Source organism: Mustelus asterias, chromosome 15 (genome assembly GCF_964213995.1).
Source record: "Mustelus asterias chromosome 15, sMusAst1.hap1.1, whole genome shotgun sequence".
NCBI classification, from domain to species: Eukaryota; Metazoa; Chordata; class Chondrichthyes; order Carcharhiniformes; family Triakidae; genus Mustelus; species Mustelus asterias.
The window spans coordinates 97,715,149-97,734,520 of NC_135815.1; the positions used below are offsets into that span (position 1 = coordinate 97,715,149).

A 19,372-nucleotide genomic window follows, 5' to 3' on the forward strand; every position below is an offset into this window, starting at 1 on the left:
AGTGGGGTACTGAAAGTGCATGATCAACCATGATCATATTGAATGGTGGTGCAGGATTGAAGGGCTGAATGGCCTACTCCTGCACCTATTTTGTATGAATGGGCTCTGCCCACTCCCCCTGCTGGCGAGAATCACACTTTGCCTAATTTTTTTTTCTAAGTGCCAGACGATTGCGTCTGGGAGCTCACCCAAAAAATGTGTGGGATTCGCTCCCGTTCCCACACGGGTTCAGCACATAGAATTCTTTTGGTAAGATCGGCCCATCTTAGTTTCAAACATGTCAGCAGCACACAATATGTTAGAAGTTGATCAGAGAACTATTACCTGTAACGTTAACCATGCCATTTTGGTTGAATTCAGTCAGGCGCCAACAGCTACCAAATAGTAACAAGCAGCCACACCCAGACTGTTAAATCATTTTGAAAAACAGCACCTAAACAACTAAGATCAGTTTTCCACGTCCCTCACACTATTAAAGTGCTTTTGAGTGGTAGCTCCATATAAATGCTATACTGGCTGTATAGACAAATCCAGGAATGACTGCACTGATATGGGATTCACTGCTAGCAGTGGACATGTACCCAACTACTCGTACTCAAAAAGCTTCCACGGAGAAAATATTGTTCCTTCTGAAACTTTGTAGTATGGCATTTGTTCACACAGATGTCCAAGATAAACGGTATACTTCTGGCCCCTTTAAGGGTCCATAGGTAGTGAAGTAGAAAGGGTCGAGAGCTTCAAGTTTTTAGGTGTCCAGATCACCAACAACCTGTCCTGGTCCCTCCATGCCGACACTATAGTTAAGAAAGCCCCACCAATGCTTCTACTTTCTCAGAAGACTAAGGAAATGTGGCATGTCAGTTACGACTCTCACCAACTTTTACAGATGCACCTTGGAAAGCATTCTTTCTGGTTGTATCACAGCTTGGTATGGCTCCTGCTCTGACCAAGACAGCAAGAAACTACAAAGGGTCGTGAATGTAGCCCAATCCATCACGCAAACCAGCCTCCCATCCACTGACTCTGTCCACACTTCCCGCTGCCTCGGCAAAGCAGTCAGCATAATTAAGGACCTCACGCACCCCGGACATTCTCTCTATCACCTTCTTCCGTCGGGAAAAAGATACAAAAGTCTGAGGTCACATACCAACCAACTCAAGAACAGCTTCTTCCCTGCTACGGTCAGACTTTTGAATGGACTTACCTCGCATTAAGTTGATGTTTCTCTACACCCCAGCTATGACTGTAACACTACATTCTGTACTCTCTCGTTTCCTTCTCTATGAACGGTATGTTTTATCTGTATAGTGCGTAAGAAACAATACTTTTCACTGTATACTAATACATGTGACAATAATAAATCAAATCAAATCAAAGGAGCCGCTCCTTCATCTCAGCCATGAGGATTGTTGGGTGCTCAGGGTCCTGATGAAAGATTGATTTGAAATGTTAATTCTGATTTGTTCTCCACAGACACTGCTGGACCTGCTGAGTATTTTAGATTTTAACTGTCTTTTCTCCTGCAGGCCACATTGCATAGACAACCCTTTTTTTGGGCCAGTAATCCCCACAAATCATAGAATCCCTACAGTGCAGAAGGAGGCTCTTTGGCCCATCGAGTCTGCACCGACCACAATCCCATCCAGGCCCTATCCCCATAACCCTGCATATTTACCCTGCTAGTCCCTGACACTAGGGTCAATTTAGCATGGCCAATCAACCTAACGCACACATCTTTGGACTGTGCAAAGCTTTTGACAGGCTACTGAAAAGGGATTTCAACACATTAAAAACTCAGTTACTGGTAAATGCAAGCTCTACCAACCACAAATGAGTTAAAGTTTTAAGGTTTATTTATTAGTGTCACAAGTAGGCTTACATTAACACTGTGAAAATCCCCTAGTCGCCACACTCCAGTACCTGTTCGGGTACACTGAGGGAGAATTTAGCACGGCCAATGCCCCTAACCAGCCTGTCTTTCGGACTGTGGGAGGAAACCGGAGCACCCGGAGGAAACCCACACAGACACGGGGAGAACGTGCAGACTCCACACAGACAGTGACCCAAGCCGGGAATTGAACCAGGTCCCTGGCGCCGTGAGGCAGCAGTGCTAACCACTGTGCCACCAGTTTAAAAAGAAAAGTAAAAATAAAAGTTCTTATTTTAACCAAGCAGTGAGGTGCACGAGCAGGCAGGGGTTAACCTACCAACATTGCGTTACTTGGGGTAGTGGGAAAGGGAGGATTGACCACAGCATTCCACTGGAGATAGTCTGCAATTGAATGTGTGACTGCACGGAATATGCTGTGATCTATTTCACTTTACCAACAAGTTGTTGGGAGTTTGTTTTAAAGTTAATAGTTTCCAAACCAAAATAAAACATCAGCCCCGACTTATCGAATGCCAGTGATTTTAATTTTAATAAGTTCTGCAACCCACTGGCCTGCAAAACCCTTTCATGCTCTAAATTTCACTCCCTTGCTTGGAATGTGACCACCAAACATCACAACCACATCCCCCAAGACAACAACTCCTACTTACATTTACATAGCGCCTTTGGTGTAGAGAAAGAAAAATCACCCAATGGCACTTTGCAGGAAAGTTACAGGACTGGAGGGCCATTTTTGAGAATAAAAAGTTAGAAAAGCAGAAAGCAGCAAGTTAAACTCCATCTGTACTTGATTAAGACTCTCTGAAGCTCTTCAATCAAGGTGTCACGTCAAAGGCAAGGTAGCAGAATGGATTGAAAATTATAGAATAAGAACAACATGGGGAGAGATCAAGGGAGAGTTCCGGAAATGGCGGAAAGGCCACGGGTGCGTGTGTATATTTGGACTCGGGAATTGTGGGGGTGTTGTGTCAAATTTGGGTGGATTGTGGTCATTCTTGTGCCTCACTTGCCCCCTTAACCAATTTGGGATGGGGGTGCATAGGCAATAATGTAGAGAACTTTGCAGCAAAATGCAGGAAGCTACAAATAGGCTTAAAAGAAGAAGAGGGCAAATAAATGGCAAATGAGATTCAATGTAGTGACGTATCCAACATTGCAACATTAAACCTCAGAGAGTACGTCATTGGCTGTAAAGCAGTGAGAGATTCGCAGTGCTATATGAATGCAAGTATTTCTTTCCTCTAAGTGTGAGGTGGTTCATTTTAGTGGGGGGGGGGGGGGGGGGGCGGGGGAGGAAGAGGGGGCCTCTAATTACTTGGAAGGCAGAAGAGCAACGTGATCTGGGGATACAGTTGCAGGAGTTGGTAACAGTAGTAGCATCGGTTGATGTGACCATAAAGTGTGCAAAGTGGTTCATTTCTAGAGCAAAGAAGTATCATCAGGGCCTGAAACCACTAAGTCTGTTTCTCCCACAGATGCTGCCTGATTTGCTGCGTACTTGCAAAAATTTATTTTACTTTGAAAAGCTAAAGCATCATGGTAATGTTACGTTTTTATAAGAACTTGGTTGGGTCACAGTTGAGGCACTGTGTACAATTCTTGTTTCCACACTACAAAATGGATACTGAAGCTCTGGAAATCTACAGGCACGCTACCAGAATGAAGAGGATGCAACTATCAGAGAAGTGGGTGAAGATTTCGGGGCGGGGGGGGGTGGTGGCGAATAGCTTAAAAGAAAACCTAATCCAGGTCTTTAAAATTTCCAGAGCAGTTCAGTAACATCAATGAGAAGAAACTATGAATGCTTCCAGAAAAAGGCAATTAAATACCAGAAATCCACTAACAGATCAAATAATGAGTTTGTTTTTATTGCATAATGAGAAACTGGCTGATGCTGCCACCTGGAATAGAACCATAGAAATGATACAGCTCAGAAAGGGACCATTAGGCCCATCTTGTCCACCCAAAGACACCCCGGTGCCCTTTCTAATCCCATCTTCCTGCACACAGCCCATAGCCCTACAACTTACAGCACTTAAGGTGCAGACCCAAGTACATTTTAAACGAGTTTCGGGTCTCTGCCTCCACCGCCAACTCAGGCAGCAAATTCCCGACACCCACCACCCTCTGCGTAAAAAAGATTTTCCTCATGTCCCCTCTAATCCTTCTGCCACTTAGCTTGACTCTATGACCCCTGGTTTTTGAACTCTCTGCCAAGGGAAACAGGTTCCTCCTGTCTACTCCATCTCTAACCCTTAAAATTTTATACACCTCAATCATGTCATCTCTCGGCCTTCTCTGCTTCAAGAAAAAAAAACCCCAACCTCTCCAATCTCTCCTCATATCTATAATTATCCAGGCCTCGCAACAGTCTAGGAAATCTTCTCTGCACTCAGAACTGGACACAGGTGATGCAGATAGCTTTGCTGCATCTACGAGAGGCTTGACACATTACATTGCACATTAGAGCTCAGGGACAGAGGAATATGGGGGTAGGATGAGAGCAGGTAATTAGAGGTGGTTGATGTAGAATATAAACAGTGACATAAACCACTTGGGCTGAATGGCTTGTTGCTTTGCTGTAAATTCTAAGATGAGAAGATAATTCATTAATCTATGTTTACACAGAATCACAGAACTGTTACAGCACAGAAAGAGGCCATTCAGGCCATCATATCTGTAATGTCCTAACTATGTTAGGGGTTATGGGTTTTAACAGAAAGAAAATATCTGGTTTGCACATGTAGGTTCAAACTAACAAACAAAAGGTTTTATTGAAGAGCTGCTCTTTGCACTGCAGAACACAAAATTGCAAGTAAAACAGCAGCATGAGCACACACCCTAATGACATCCCCATCAAAGTATGTGATCAGCTTTTATAGAAACCTGCAACCCTTTTAAATATATAAATGTCTGCACTGCCTCTCTGAATGATCTTAATGCCATTTTCCTGTCTTTTTCTTGTAAACCTGCACATTTTTCCTTTTTAAATAACAGTCTAGTTTCCTTCTGAATGCCTCAATTGAACCTGCCTCCACCACACTCTCAGGCAATGCATTTCAGACCTTAACTACTCGCTGTGTGAAAAAGTTTATCCTCATATCACTCCTGCTTCTTTTGCCATACTTTAAATCTGTGCCCTCAGGTTCTTGATTCTTTCATGAGTGGGAACAGTTTTTCCCTATCTACTCTGTCCAGACGCCTCACGATTTTGAGTCCCTCTCTCAAATCTCCTCTTAACTTCTCCAAGGAAAACAGTCCTACACGCTCCAATCTATCTTCATACCTGAAGTTCCTCATCTCTGGAATCATTCTCGTGATTCAGAATATTATGTTTTGAGGTCTGATTGGAAACACTAATAACAGACCACGGGGTCAGTGGAAGTAAACTACTGGAACTGTTTATTAACATGTGTGTTTTCTAGCACAAAGCAAGCTCCACCTAGGGTGGAGCTCGAGTCCCAGGTCACCTGACCTGTTCTTTTAAAGGGGAGTGCCGCAACATACATAACACAGGAAAGCACCCACTCTAATGTTTTCACATCCTTCCTAATGTGTGGCACCCCGAACTATACACTAATTAATGCTTTAAGTACATTTACCCCATTTTCGACAGCTGAAACTTTTAATTCCTAAAACTAAAAGTTATATTCTACAACACGGCAGGTGGCATAGTGGTTAGCACTGCTGCCCCACAGCGCCAGGGACCTGGGTTCGATTCCGGTCTCAGGTGACTGTGCGGAGTTTGCATGAATCCCTGTGTCTGCGTGGGTTTCCTCCGGGTGCTCCGGTTTCCTCCCACCATCCAATGATGTGTGGGTAGGTGGATTGGCCATGCTAAATTGCCCCTTAGTGTCAGAGGAACTAGTAGGGTAAATATGTGGGGTTACGGGGGAAGGGCCTGGGTGGGATTTTTATTGGTGCAGGCTTGATGGGCCGAAGGGCCACCTTCTGTACAGTACGGATTCTACGATTCTAATACATGAACCATGTGGGACTTGAACCTTCTGACTGACAGTAAGGCCAGAGATAGTACCTGTGAGGGAGGCTGTACACAAGTTAAAGGTTATCAGTTAGATACCTAATGTGGATGTGGATAAAGTTTGACTCAATAAGTATGTCTAAAAGGCGAATATCGACATTTTTACGGCCAAGTATACATGTGTGACGTACAGAACGGCATTTTCTCATTGGTGTCATGTTCCAATTACACTTGAATAATAGGGAAGAAAATGGAACAAAAATTGTTACAGATTGACAATTCTCCACTTTCATAAGAAACCAATTGTTTAATGGTGTTAAATTAACCAGCGAAAGGGGGCTAATCAATTTTGCTTGGTCACCTATTATAGCAACTTCCTTCACAAAAATTAGCCCAAGCATCTGGATCACATACGATGCTAGTGTGCCCCTTGATCTTTCGAGAACTAAATTCCCTCAGCACCTTCCATAAGAGGCCGGTTTCAATCACACATCTGCAAGATTTAAAACGAGAGAATTCCAATCCTGTAGAATACGCACGATTCTGCCAAATTGCCAGGCTGTCTTCTCAGAACTGTGTAAATTGAAACTTCGCAATCGGGTTGCCAAAGCCCCCCGCCCGCCCCCCCTTCAATCTTCAAATGTTTAAACTATTAATTTAACAGATTGCCTGTGCTTTGGTTTCAACATCCATTAAATGGAAATTACCAGTGAAATTCAGCGGGAAACTCAGGGATTTCTCAGTTTACAACTTCAATAGGAATTCAATACACTGGTTTGTTCTCTTCCGATGTTTAGCTGCAGTTTATTGCATAATTCGCTTCAGGCCCAGACTATATGTCCAATATACGGGGTCTATTTACATCCTTCACATAAACCATTTGTTTACTGACCTTTTTCACCTTGCAAAACATGTTTCACCCATCCTCTCCACTTGAATCATAGAATCCCTACAGTGCAGAAGGAGGCCATTCGGCCCATTAAGTCTGCACCAACAACAATCCCGCCCAGACCCTATCCTCATAACTGCACATATTTACCCTGCTCATCTCCCTGACCCTAAGGGACGATTTAGCATGGCTAATCCACCTAACCTGCACATCTTTGGAATCTCACAACACCAGGTTTAAGTCCAACAGGTTTATTTGGAATCACGAGCTTTCAGAACGTTCCTCCTTCCTCAGGTGGACTCACCTGAGGAAAGAGCGCTGCTCTGAAAGCTCGCGATTCCAAATAAACCTGTTGGACTTAAACCTGGTGAGACTTCTTACTGTACCCACCCCAGTCCAACGTCGGAATCTCCACATCATCTTTGGAATGTGGGAGGAAACGGGAGCACCGGGGGAAATCCACACAGACACAGGGAGAACGTGCAAACTCCACACAGAATTGAACCTGAGTCCCTGGCACTGTGAGGCAGCAGTGCTAACCACTGTGCCACCCCAAAACAAAGTGGTTACAAGAGTGGAATTGCAATGCACGTTCGCAGGGACGCACAGAACCCAGGGGCTAAAAGACCCTCATTGCTGAGACAATTATGTTCAATTTGAACTTTGTCACTGAAATCTCTACAGGGTTAATGGGCAGTTTCAGGAACACATTGTGATCCACACAGTCCAGTTAGCAGAAAGACCCTACCAACAGTTACGTTTGGAAGCATGACTCAAACAAATGCCAGACACTAATCCAATATTTACTTTTTTTCTGAAGAAGTCCAAACAGTTAAATTAAGCAAGCGCATTCCGAAACTTGACAAATTTCAAATGATCAAAGTTAGTTTCCAACTTTCTTGGGTGGATCAAGAAGACGTTTATTTTTCTTTAATCACAGAAGACTCTTAATGATGTTTATCCTGGCAGTCACACGAAGATTAGAAATATGTAGAATGCCTTTTCTTTCCCCCTCCAAAAAAACACTGCAAGCCCGATTGTCATTCAAGTTATAAATTAAAGGAGATTATTTAAGCATGGTATGCGGTTTCCAAGTAAACAGAACTGTCTTTGGGGGCCAGCCAATATTTGCTATTCATCAGAAATTTATCATGTTTGCACATCCTAACTTTGCCTCATTTTCAACGTAATGAAGGGGAAATAAAGTTTTAATGTTATAAATGACTAATTACCTCCTGCTCCTCAGCTTTGTTATTTTTCTTTCTCTTCTGTTGTTTTTTGTCCTTTTTCTTCTCCAAGTACTGTTCCCATGGCGTCAGTATGTTAGCTCTCTCCAATTTCTTCTTTACAATTGCTTCTGTTGTTTCTTTTAGACCTGAAATAAGATGTAACATTTCCAATCACGCGCAAGATGTACAAAATGTCTCGGATGGTTGCAGGAGGCTCCAGTTTCAGAATCCAGTGATGATGCAAAGTATTACAGCATACAAAGGCATGATGCAGCCAGGAAAACTGCAGACAATCGTTAGTGAGGGAGGCACAGTGGTTAGCACTGCTGCCTCACAGTGCCAATACTTGGGTCAATTCCGGCTTCGGGTGATTGTGTGGACTTTCCACGTTCTCCCTGTGTTAGGGTGGGTTTCCGCCGGGTGCTCCAGTTTCCTCCCACAATCCAAAATGTGCAGGTTAAGCTGATTGGCCATGTTAAATTGACCCTTATTATCAGGGGGATTAACAGGGTAAATGTGTGGGGTTATGGGGCCTGGGTGAAATTGTTGTCGGTGCAGGCTAGATGGGCCAAATGGCCTCCTTCTATAACTGTAGGGATTATATGGGCGGAATTTTCCCGTCCCGCCCGCCACAGGAATCGTAGCGGGTGGGACATGGATCATGCAATGGTCTAGGTGGGATTTCCTGGACTTAGGACGAGTGCGGCCGGAAAATCCTGTCTTATGATTCTATGGTTGAGTTCTCCTAGTGACAAGTCACAGATTAACTATCCTGAGCAAAAAAAGAATCACTATTAAGGATAGAAGAGGATTGTTGTGTATCCCATGAAGCACACACTACCCAATCTGAGCCACTATCTGGAAAGAAGAATCACTCAATGGTAACTTGCTCTCTCAGCATTACCGCTGCATTACTAATCAAATTTTGGACCCAACATTCCTTCCTGGGCCCAGGTTAGTTGGTGAACACCTGAACTGTGCTTCGTCCTATTTAACCCAAACCCCTCCTGGATTGCTGGGTTCAATAGCACTAAGCCTGCACGTTCCCACTGCAGGCCTGTCCCTTGGTCAGAGGCCTCCCGCCACAATCCACATCCTGCTGGTCCTACACTGGATAATCGTCTGGTTGGTCTTCCCAGACCCACTCGGATTCTGTAACCCGAGTGGAACTGGGCACAACATTTGCTTCTCCAAAAGGACACCTGCTCTATGACCGTGGGCAGCACGGTGGCACAGTGGTTAGCACTGCTGCCTCACAGCGCCAGGGACCCGGGTTCGATTCCCAGCTTGGGTCACTGTCTGTGTGGAGTTTGCACATTCTCCCCGTGTTTGCGTGGGTTTCCTCCCACAGTCCAAAGATGTTCAGGTTAGGTGGATTGGCCGTGATAAATTGACCCTTAGTGTCCAATGATGTGCAGGTTAGGTCATGCTAAATTCGCCCTGACTGTCTGGGCGGATTAGCAGGATAAATGCGTGGGGTTACAGGAATACGGCCTGGGTGGGATTGTTGTTGGCGCAGGCTCAATGGGCCGAATGGCCTCCTTCTGCACTGTAGGGATTCTGTGATTGAGCTGGAGTTGTGCTCTGCAGTATTGTAGCAGTAAAACGCATGCTTATCCAGACGAGGAAATGAGAATTTTTGGCCCTTTGCGTGTCATGAGTTTGAAGAAAAACTTGTGGGTTGACAATTTCTTATTTCCTCTTGGAGAATGTGAAATCCAGAATATTTATTGAATGTTCTCCTCAGCTGTTGATCTCTGCAGAAGGAGGCCATTCGGCCCATCGAGCCTGAACTGACAACAATCCCAGGTCCTATTAATGCAGTGAGTTGCAATTCTTTCATCCTCCTTCATCTCTTTACACAGACTGATGTTTCCTGAACACCTGGCAGGGACAAATCCCATTGTGCCGGATCCAATGGTTAGTGAGTCTATATTAGATTGTTGGTGACCATTCCAACAGTATCGGACAAAGACGAAAAGGCAATTTTCAGCTGGAATGATTGATGTGAAAAATTACAAGTCAGCCATTTTCATTTGAGCACCAGGCTGGCTTGCAGCTTTAACATCTGGTACATTTCATTTATTAAAGCAAAACATTAGACGTCATAAATATAAGATGAACACCTGAGAATGTATTGTGATTGGGGCTTTAGATGGTGAACATTGCCAGAGGGAAATGCGAGAGTTTAGAAGATTTCCCTGAGCCCATAGATTAGACTGTAGTTTTCAATATCCGCTCTGCTATTTTTAATGTCACATTATTACGTATTTTTAAGTTATGCTGTAATTTGATTTTTTTTAAAATCAAGACTGACTAGCGCTGTGTCCATATGAGGTTATTAGCAAGATTCAGGAGGTTGTAACTGCATTATCAGTTCGTAGTTGTTGAAGAAAATATTCTGGAATTCACCTCTACATAAGAATCCCCACCCAATTGTTGATGTCCTCCCACTAGCCTTACAGTTGCGGCTGGCAGGAAATGACCTGTAAGGGGCCATTATTTGGCCACTTAAGGTCCTCAACTGGGGCGAGGGCGGACAGGCCCCATCAAATTTCAGACAGGTCAGGGCAGGTCATCTGGAGAATCTACTGAGTCCCACCAGCGGGGACGCCCAGATTTCTGCCCCAAGTATTATTAGCTCGGGTCAGCAAGATGACACAGTGGTTAGCACTGTTGCCTCACAGCGCCAGGGACCCGAGTTCAATTCCCGGCTTGGGCCACTGTCTGTGTGGAGTTTGCATGTTCTCCCCATGTCTGCGTGGGTTTCCTCCGGGTGCTCCGCTTTCCTCCCACAGTCCAAAGATGTGCAGGTTATGTGAATTGGCCATGCTAAACTCTCCCTCAGTGTACCCGAACAGGCGCCGGAGTGTGGCGACTAGGGGATTTTCTACAGTAACTTCACTGCAGTGTTAATGTAAGCCTACTTGTGACTAATAAATAAACTTTACTTCTCCTCTGCTGAGTAAACAATACTAAAGAAAAAAGTGTCAAAATTCATTTTGTGGTGTAGTTTTTAAAAGAAAACAGATGTGCAGGGCATTGCTTATCCTTCATACTTCCAAAATGTTCTGAAAGGATAACTAAGAATATTCACTGTTGGGATTTAGACACAGATGTTGGTTTAGACTCTACGCTTGCATCAACACCTCAGGATTAACAGACGATAACGAGTACAGGACCAAAGTTAAAAGCACTGCTTTTGAATGCAATGGAGCGTTTAATCTGTCAAAAATTAAAGGGAGTGGAAATCATGTTTCTGCTCGAGACATTGATTCGGTCAATGTGATCCACTTCACCTGTGGGAGTTGAAACCGTTGCTATTTTCTGTGGAAAGTGAATGGTTGAAATACACGGCCAGTGATCAAGGCCTCAGGGATCTCCGATTGGAGTCTCAGCGAAGGTTTAGATTACTCACCTTGAACTGAAGGCAGTTACTGAACTGTAAACGCAGCGCTCCAATTAATCTCTGGAGATAATCTTTAACTTTCTTGCAAGCAAACTTTACCATTATTTTAGAGAAAACATAAGGGTTCAATTAAATAAGCTCCACGCGGACCGTTTCGCCGCTGCACCGGTTTCCCCCCACTGCAGCACACAAAGTAAAAATGCACCCACAAGGGAGCCAACAGCATACCACGTTTAAAAGACCCCCCCATTGGAGAGGTGTGGTGCTTAAGTTCTACATTCTGCGTGTACAAGCAGGTGCAGTGAAGGTTTTTATTTAAACTCAGTCCGCCCGCTGTAGAACCAGTATGCCTCCACACAAATGGCCAAACAAATCAGTCAAAGTTTTGTGGTCACAGGATAGGAATTGTAGCCACGATGACACCCTGCTGGCTGAGGGAGTGGTTTTTACCCAGAGTAACTATTGGAAAAAAATCTCCAAAGCACAATCCATCTCATCTTCAGCTGCAAGGAAGACCGGTGCATCCGCCAGACATTTTATTTTGTTGTATTATTTTGTTTGGATGGGGGGGGGGAAATAGTCTAGTGGTATTATCGCGAGACTATTAATCCAGAAACTCAGCTAATGTTTTGGGGACCCGGGTTCAAATCCCACCACGGCAGATGGTGCAATTTGAATTCAATTTTTAAAAAAATCTGGGATTACTATCTATTGATGACCATGAAACCCTTGTCGATTGTTGGAAAAACCCAGCTGGTTCACTAATGTCCTCTAGGGAAGGAAATCTGCCGTCCTTACCCGGTCTGGCCTACATGTGACTCCAGAGACACAGCAATGTGGTTGACTCTCAACTGCCCTCCGAGGGCAACTAGGGATAGAAATCATAGAAATCCTACAGTGCAGAAAGAGGCCATTTGGCCCATCGGGTCTGCACCGACCACAATCCCACCCAGGCCCTACCCCCATATCCCTACATATTTACCCACTAATCCCTCTAACCTACGCATCTCAGGACATTAAGGGGCAATTTTAGCATGGCCAATCAACCTAACCCGCACATCTTTGGACTGTGGGAGGAAACCGGAGCACCCGGAGGAAACCCACGCAGACACGAGGAGAATGTGCAAACTCCACAGAGACAGTGACCCAAGCTAGGAATCGAACCCAGGTCCCTGGAGCTGTGAAGCAGCAGTGCTAACCACTGTGCTACCGTGCCGATGGATAATAAATGCTGGCCAGCCATTGACGTTCATGTCTCATGAATGAATAAAAAAAATAAGTTATCTAACTTGTGAATCATTCAGACAACAGGCTTACCTGGAACCCAGGTGATCTCCATCTCCATGTCTTTATTTTTTTCCTCCTTCCCTTGTATATTTTTCAACAGCTCTCTGTATTTTGAAATCTGGTCTTCAACATTCTTCTTTGTTTTAGTTGTCCCTTTACTTGCTGCCATACTTTGAGAGTCACCCTCTAAAAAGGAAAACGCATCTGTAAATTCACCATGGTATAATTTAGCGCACAAATACTTCTGAATAAAATATTGGATTGAAAAGAGAATGTACAAACTCAATTTTAAAGTTAAAGTTAATCTATTAGTTACAAGGCTTACATTAACACTGCAATGAAGTTACTGTGAAAGTTCCCTCGTCACCATACTCTGGCACCTGTTCGGGTCGATGCACCTAATCAGCATGTCTTTCAGACTTTGGGAGGAAATTGGAGGACCCGGAGGAAACCCACGCAGACACGGGGAGAACGTGCAAAGTCCACACAGACAGTGACCCAAGCCAGAAATCGAACCCGGATCCCTGTGCTGTGCGGCAGCAGTGCTAACCACTGCGCCACCGTGTCACAATTTTACTCATGTCCAGGAACGAAACCACTGAAGGCGCACAGGAATAACACATCGTAACACATTACTGACTCGGATTCAGAACCCCTTTGCAAATGGGTCAAATTTGGAAAATGATGCTTAAACCAATAGAGGAAATGGACTCAGTGGAGACATTTGATTTGATTTATTATTGTCACATGTATTGACACACAGTGAAAAGTATTGTTTCTTGCGCGCTATACAGCCAAAGCATATCGTTCATAGAGAAGGAAACAAGAGAGTGCAGAATGTAGTGTTACAGTCATAGCTAGGGTGTAGAGAAAGATCAACTTAATGCAAGATAAATCCATTCAAAAGTTTGACAGCAGCAGGGAAGAAGCTGTTCTTGGGTCGGTTGGTACGTGATCTCAGACTTTTGTATCTTTTTCCCGATGGAAGAAGGTGGAAGTGAGAATGTCCGGGGTGCATGGGGTCCTTAATTATGCTTGCTGCTGTTCCGAGGCAGTGGGAAGTGTAGACAGAGTCAATGGATGGGAGGCTGGTTTGCGTGATGGATTGGGCTGCATTCACGACCTTTTGTCAGGGGGGGGGCAGATGGATGTCCGGTGGGGAGGGGGGGGCGGGGGCAGGAGAGTCCGCTGCCACTCTGCGGGCGAGCGATCTGGGTAGCGGGGGGGGTTGATAAGGGGGGCAGTGATGTGGGAAGGGTGGATAAGGGGGGCAGTGATGTCCCTTTGCGGTCTTGGGCAGAGCAGGAGCCATACCAAGCTGTGATACAGCTCCGAAGTTAGAAAAAAAATGTAAGTGGGTAGAACAACGGTAAATTATATTTAACGTCATCAAATGTCAAGTATTGTACAAAATAATAAAAATAGGCAAGTAGCCCGTGAATGCCACTGAAGTAGGCAAGAACAAAGTTGAAAGAAAGCTAGGAGTCTTAGGCCGGAATTCTCTGATCTCATTTGCCCCACCACTGCTGCCCAGCGAGAATGGAGAATTTGACGCTCAGCGAAAAATCCCTTGACTGCAGCAGGACCGGAAAATCCCAGCCGCGTGGGAGGTTAGAGAATTCTGCCCTTAGTGTTTACACATCGGGCCTGATTTTACCATTTTCATTCTAAGTGCTGAATCTGGGTGTAATGATCCGACTTGGAAATCTGTTTTCAGGTGCCCCCCATACACACTCAGCCTGAAAGAAAATCTCCAGTCCCATTCGCGCTGTGGGTGAGGCTTAGCGCGGCCGAAACGATCAGAGCTCTGAACTGCGCATGCGCAGTTGGAAAAAAATTTGAAAAAGCGCACCCGTGTCAGATTGCTTGCGGACCGCAGAAAGTGGCGAAAGTGGCCCAGGAGCCGAAAGCGGGAGTGATGGCTCCCACACACATCACTGTCCCCCTTTTCAATCCCCCCCCACTACCCACACGCATCACTGCCCCCCTTATCCACCCCCCGCTACCCACACATATCACTGTCCCCCTTATCCACCCTTCCCGCATCACTGCCCCCCTTATCAACCACCCCGCTACCCAGACCGATCGCCACCCCTGCCCCCCTCCCCCCGCCCAACCGATCGCCCGCAGAGTGGCAGCGGACTCCCCTGCCCCCGCCCCCCCTCCCCACCGGACATCCATCTGCCCCCCCCCCTCCCCCCCCACCAGTGAGCGATCGGGCCTCCCTCCCCCTTCCCTGCACCCCCCCCCCCCCCCCCGAGACAACGATCTGGCCTCACTCATCCCCTCCCAGAGAATGGTCTGGCCTCACTCTCCCCCCCCCCCCCCCCCGCAGAGGAACATCTGACCCGCATCCTCCTCCTTCCCCACCAGACAATGATCAGCCCCCTCCCCCCCCATCACCAGACAATGATCAGCCCTCTCCCCCCTCCACCAGAGATACATCTGACCCGTCTCCTCCTCCTCCCCCCCCCCCCCCCCCCCGAACCAGACAACGATCTGGCCTCACTCCCCTCCTCCCCCCGCAGGGAATGATCTGACCCGCCTCCCTCCTCCCCCCCACCACTGATCTGAGTCAGGGAGCTGTTGGAAGCACAGAATGCGCTCTTCAGCAGCTGGAGCGTCCGATTCAGACTTTTATTTTGCAGGTCCATTACGGCGCAGTTCCGGATTGGCAAACGCGATGGTAAAGGGGGAAATGCTGGTAAAGTTGGGTGGACAGTTCATTAATTCAATTTAAATACATGCAAATACATTTAAATCACCGTTGCGCCCGTTTTGGGCGCGAATCGAATCACCGCCATTCCCAGGTTTCGGTAAAGTGGCAATCTGCGCGGACGCGGGCGCGGATCGCGTTAATGGCCTCACATCCGACTTTACCATGTTTTCGCGCCCGAAAACGGGCGCAACTCAATGGTAAAATCGGGCCCATTGTTTCAACTTTCAAATGCTAAATCAAGGTACCCTATTAGTAATGCGCACATGCCATTCTGCAGACACAACAAACAACAATAACCAAATCTTCAAACATGATCACTCACTGTTCCTAAGTCAAAATAATACTTTCCATTTGACACATCACAGTAATATCACAGAGCTGCAGGGCACGAAGGCTGAGAGATACACAGTGAAGCACATTTACTGAGGACCAAAAGAGAAGGACTAGATGGGCACAGGCAAATCGCAGCTGCTTTCGAGAGATCCACAAATCTATCCTCACCTTGCTCGGACTCCTTTGCACCCTCCACATCTGCTTCATCATCTTCCTCACTCGAAGAAGCCAAGTACGCTTTGAAATCCATTTCCTCAATCTCGTTCTTTTTAAACCGTTTTCTTAGGGTAGTGACGCGCTCATGGTCAGTCATGTCCCATGTCAGTTCCGCCTACAAAACAAAAACAAAACCAAGGTTGATAAAAGCAAAATACTGCGGATGCTGGATTCTGAAACAAAAGCAGAAAATGCGGGAAAATCTCAGCAGGTCTGACAGCATCTGTGGGAAGAGAATAGAGCCAACGTTTCGAGTATGGATGACCCTTCCCTCTCCACAAAATCAAGGTTGATTTCTGGCCAAGAGGACAAAAGGCTTATAACAGATTGTCATATTGTGTTGATGGCTTTTGCTGACTGGAAATCAAGGCAAGATGATGGGCAGGATTCATCCGCCAAGCGTCATGCAGTACCATGTGCATCAGTACATGGGCATACAGGGCAACACGGTGGCACAGTGGTTAGCACTGCTGCCTCATAGAGCCAGGGACCCAGGTTCAATTCCGACCTCGGGTCACTGTCTGTGTGGAGTTTGCACATTCTCCCGGTGTCTGCGTGGGTTTCCTCCGGCTGCTCCGGTTTCCTCCCACAGTCCAAAGATGTACGGGTTAGGTGGATTGGACGTCTAAATTAGACCATAAAGGTCATAAAACATAGGAGCAGAATTAGGCCACTCGGCCCATCGAGTCTGCTCTGCCATTCAATCATGGCTGATACTTTTCTCATCCCCATTCTCCTGCCTTTTCCCCATAACCCCTGACCTCCTTATTAATCAAGAACCTATCTATCTCTGTCTTAAAGACACTCAATGACCTGGCCTTCACAGCCTTCTGCGGCAAAGAGTTCCACAGATTCACCACCCTCTGGCTGAAGAAATTCCTCCTCATCTCGGTTTTAAAGGATTGTTGATTTAGCCTGAGGTTGTGCCTTCTGGTTCTAGTTTTTCCTACTCGTGGAAACATCCTCTCCACGTCCACTCTATCCAGGCCTCACAGTATCCTGTAAGTTTCAATAAGATCCCCTCTCATCCTTCTAAACTCCAATGAGTACAGACCCAGAAACCGTTCCTCATACGACAAGCTCTTCATTCCAGGTATCATTCTTGTGAATGGACCCTTTCCAAGACCAGCACATCCCTCCTTAGATATGGAGCCAAACTGCTCACAATACTCCAAATGGGATCTGACCACAGCCTTATACAGCCTCAGAAGTACATCCCTGCTCTTGTATTCTAACCCTCTCGACATGAATGCTAACATTGTATTTGCCTTCCTAACTGCCGACTGAACCTGCACGTTAACCCCTTAATGTCAGCGGGACTAGCTAGGGTAAATCTGTGGGGTTACGGGGATACGGGCCTAGTTGGGCTTGTTGTTGGTGCAGACTCGATGGGCCCTACAGCCTTCCTCTGCACTGTAGGAATTCTATGATTCTCTGGTCTTCCCTCAGCATTTTTCGTGTGGCGGAATGTGGCGCGCCGTTCATTGGCGACAGGATCTTCTGATCCCGTTGCTGTCAATGGGAATTCCCAATGAAGCCACCCCATGCTGCCCGGAAACCCAGGGCTGGGGTGAGCCGCTGGTGGAACCAGAGAATCCCGCCGGCATGAATGGCCAGAATACTCTGACCAATATGTAAAAATTGAATAAAGGGATTGGTATACAGAACATTGCTGTTCCTAATTTACATTCGTGACTTGGATTCAGATGATGCTTACATTTGTTCTTGTATTCTTGTCCTCTAGATATTAAGGCCTGCATTCTATTAGCCATTTTGCTTACTTTCTGTTCCTCTTTATGGCTTTGTAATGGTCAGTGTACAATGATCCATTCTACCTTTCCATCATTTAGAAAATACTCTGTTCCATCGTTTTTAGATGTAAATGGTTGGCTTGCATGGGAATTCGTTTGCCAAAGTTTTACCCATTCACTTAATCTATTAACAACTCTCAGTAATTTTATGCTTCCATTTACAGTGCTTACAGCACTGCTATCTCTGTGGCATTGGCTTTGTAATCCCAAGATCTAAGTCATTAAGAAATACGGTGAATAGTTGAGGCCCCAACACAACGGGGACGCAACTCGTCACATGCTGCCAATTATCCCCGCTCTTGGCCTCTTGTCACTTAGCCAACTTCCTAATCAAGACAATAATTTGCCTTCACTTTCATGAGCCTCAACTTTAGCTAACAGTCGACTTATGAGGGAATTTGTCCAGAGGTTAGCACTGCTGCCTCACAGCGCCAGGGACCCAGGTTCAATTCCTGGCTTGGGTCACTGTCTGTGCGGAGTCTGCACGTTCTCCCTGTGACTGCGTGGGTTTCCTCCGGGTGCTCTGGTTTCCTCCCACAGTCCAAAGATGTGCGGGTTAGGTGGATTGGCCTTACTAAATTGTCCCTTAGTGTCAAGGGGACTAGCTAGGGTAAATGCATGGGGTTATGGGGATAGGGCTGGGTGGGATTGTGGTCGGTGCGGACCCGATGGGCCAAATGGCCTCCTTCTGCACTGTAGGGATTCTATGATTCTGAAAGTTCAAATGAACAGCACCTATAGACATTCATTTTGTGATGACACTGTACCTTTAAGAAATGTATTTTAATCATGTTTCTCTGCAGGTTTTTCAAACAGGCCCTGGTAACCGGTGTCCTCTAATTGTTACTGAAGCAATATCATTTTGTGGTCCTTTCTGGGATTGCTGAGTAGAGCTTAATTTGGGGATGATCGACAGGTCAGGTATATGCTTGGGGACAGTTTTTTCCCCACAGAAAAGTCTACGTTTTTTAGTTTTGGTTTAGTTGCTGTTAGAAGCTGGTGGAAGAAGGCAGTGTCTCTCTTTCTCCAGAGGCGTGCTGAAAGTTTCAAGACTGGGAAGTCCCAGAGATTTGTTCCAACATTGAAAGGACCAATTCACTGCAGGTGTTAAAATGCTGAAATTCCAGCATCACGTGAGCATACTTGCTGTTGTGCCAAGTGTAGAGAAGGGTGTATGTTTGTGGCATGTTGATTGACTTGGAACAACATAGATAGATAGCTGTAAAGGTTTATACTGTATTATCATAGAGTAGAATTATAGAATCCCGAAAGTACAGAAGGAGGCCATTTGGCCCATCGATTCTGCACCAACTACAATCCCACCCAGGCCCTTTTCCTGCTGCCCAAAATATTTACCTTGCCAGTACCCCTGACACTAGGGTCAATTTAGTGTGGCCAATCAACCTAACCCACAGATCTTTGGGAAAAAAACAGAACACCTGGAAGAAACTCACGCAGACACAGAGAGTGTGTGCAAACTCCACGCAGACAGTGACCCGAGGCAGGAATTGAATCCGGGTCCCTGGCGCAGTGAGGCAGCAGTGCTATCCACTGTGCCACCATGCCGTGTTTGAATCTCGTAATTGGTAAAAGTTACACTAATTCT

The 19,372-nt window shown here is 45.9% G+C and overlaps 1 protein-coding gene across 4 annotated transcripts in view; it reads right to left on the minus strand.

Annotated features, from left to right (window-relative positions):
• Positions 1 to 19,372, minus strand: part of esf1 (ESF1 nucleolar pre-rRNA processing protein) — a 63,034-nt gene that overhangs the window by 12,961 nt on the left and 30,701 nt on the right. For all 4 annotated transcript variants that reach the window (XM_078230368.1, XM_078230367.1, XM_078230370.1 and 1 more), the window contains exons 9-11: positions 15,908 to 16,070; positions 12,718 to 12,873; positions 7,995 to 8,137 (exon numbers count right to left, since the gene is read on the minus strand). In XM_078230368.1, the coding sequence (XP_078086494.1) occupies positions 7,995 to 8,137; positions 12,718 to 12,873; positions 15,908 to 16,070 (462 nt within the window). The remainder of the gene's footprint in view (positions 1 to 7,994; positions 8,138 to 12,717; positions 12,874 to 15,907; positions 16,071 to 19,372) is intronic.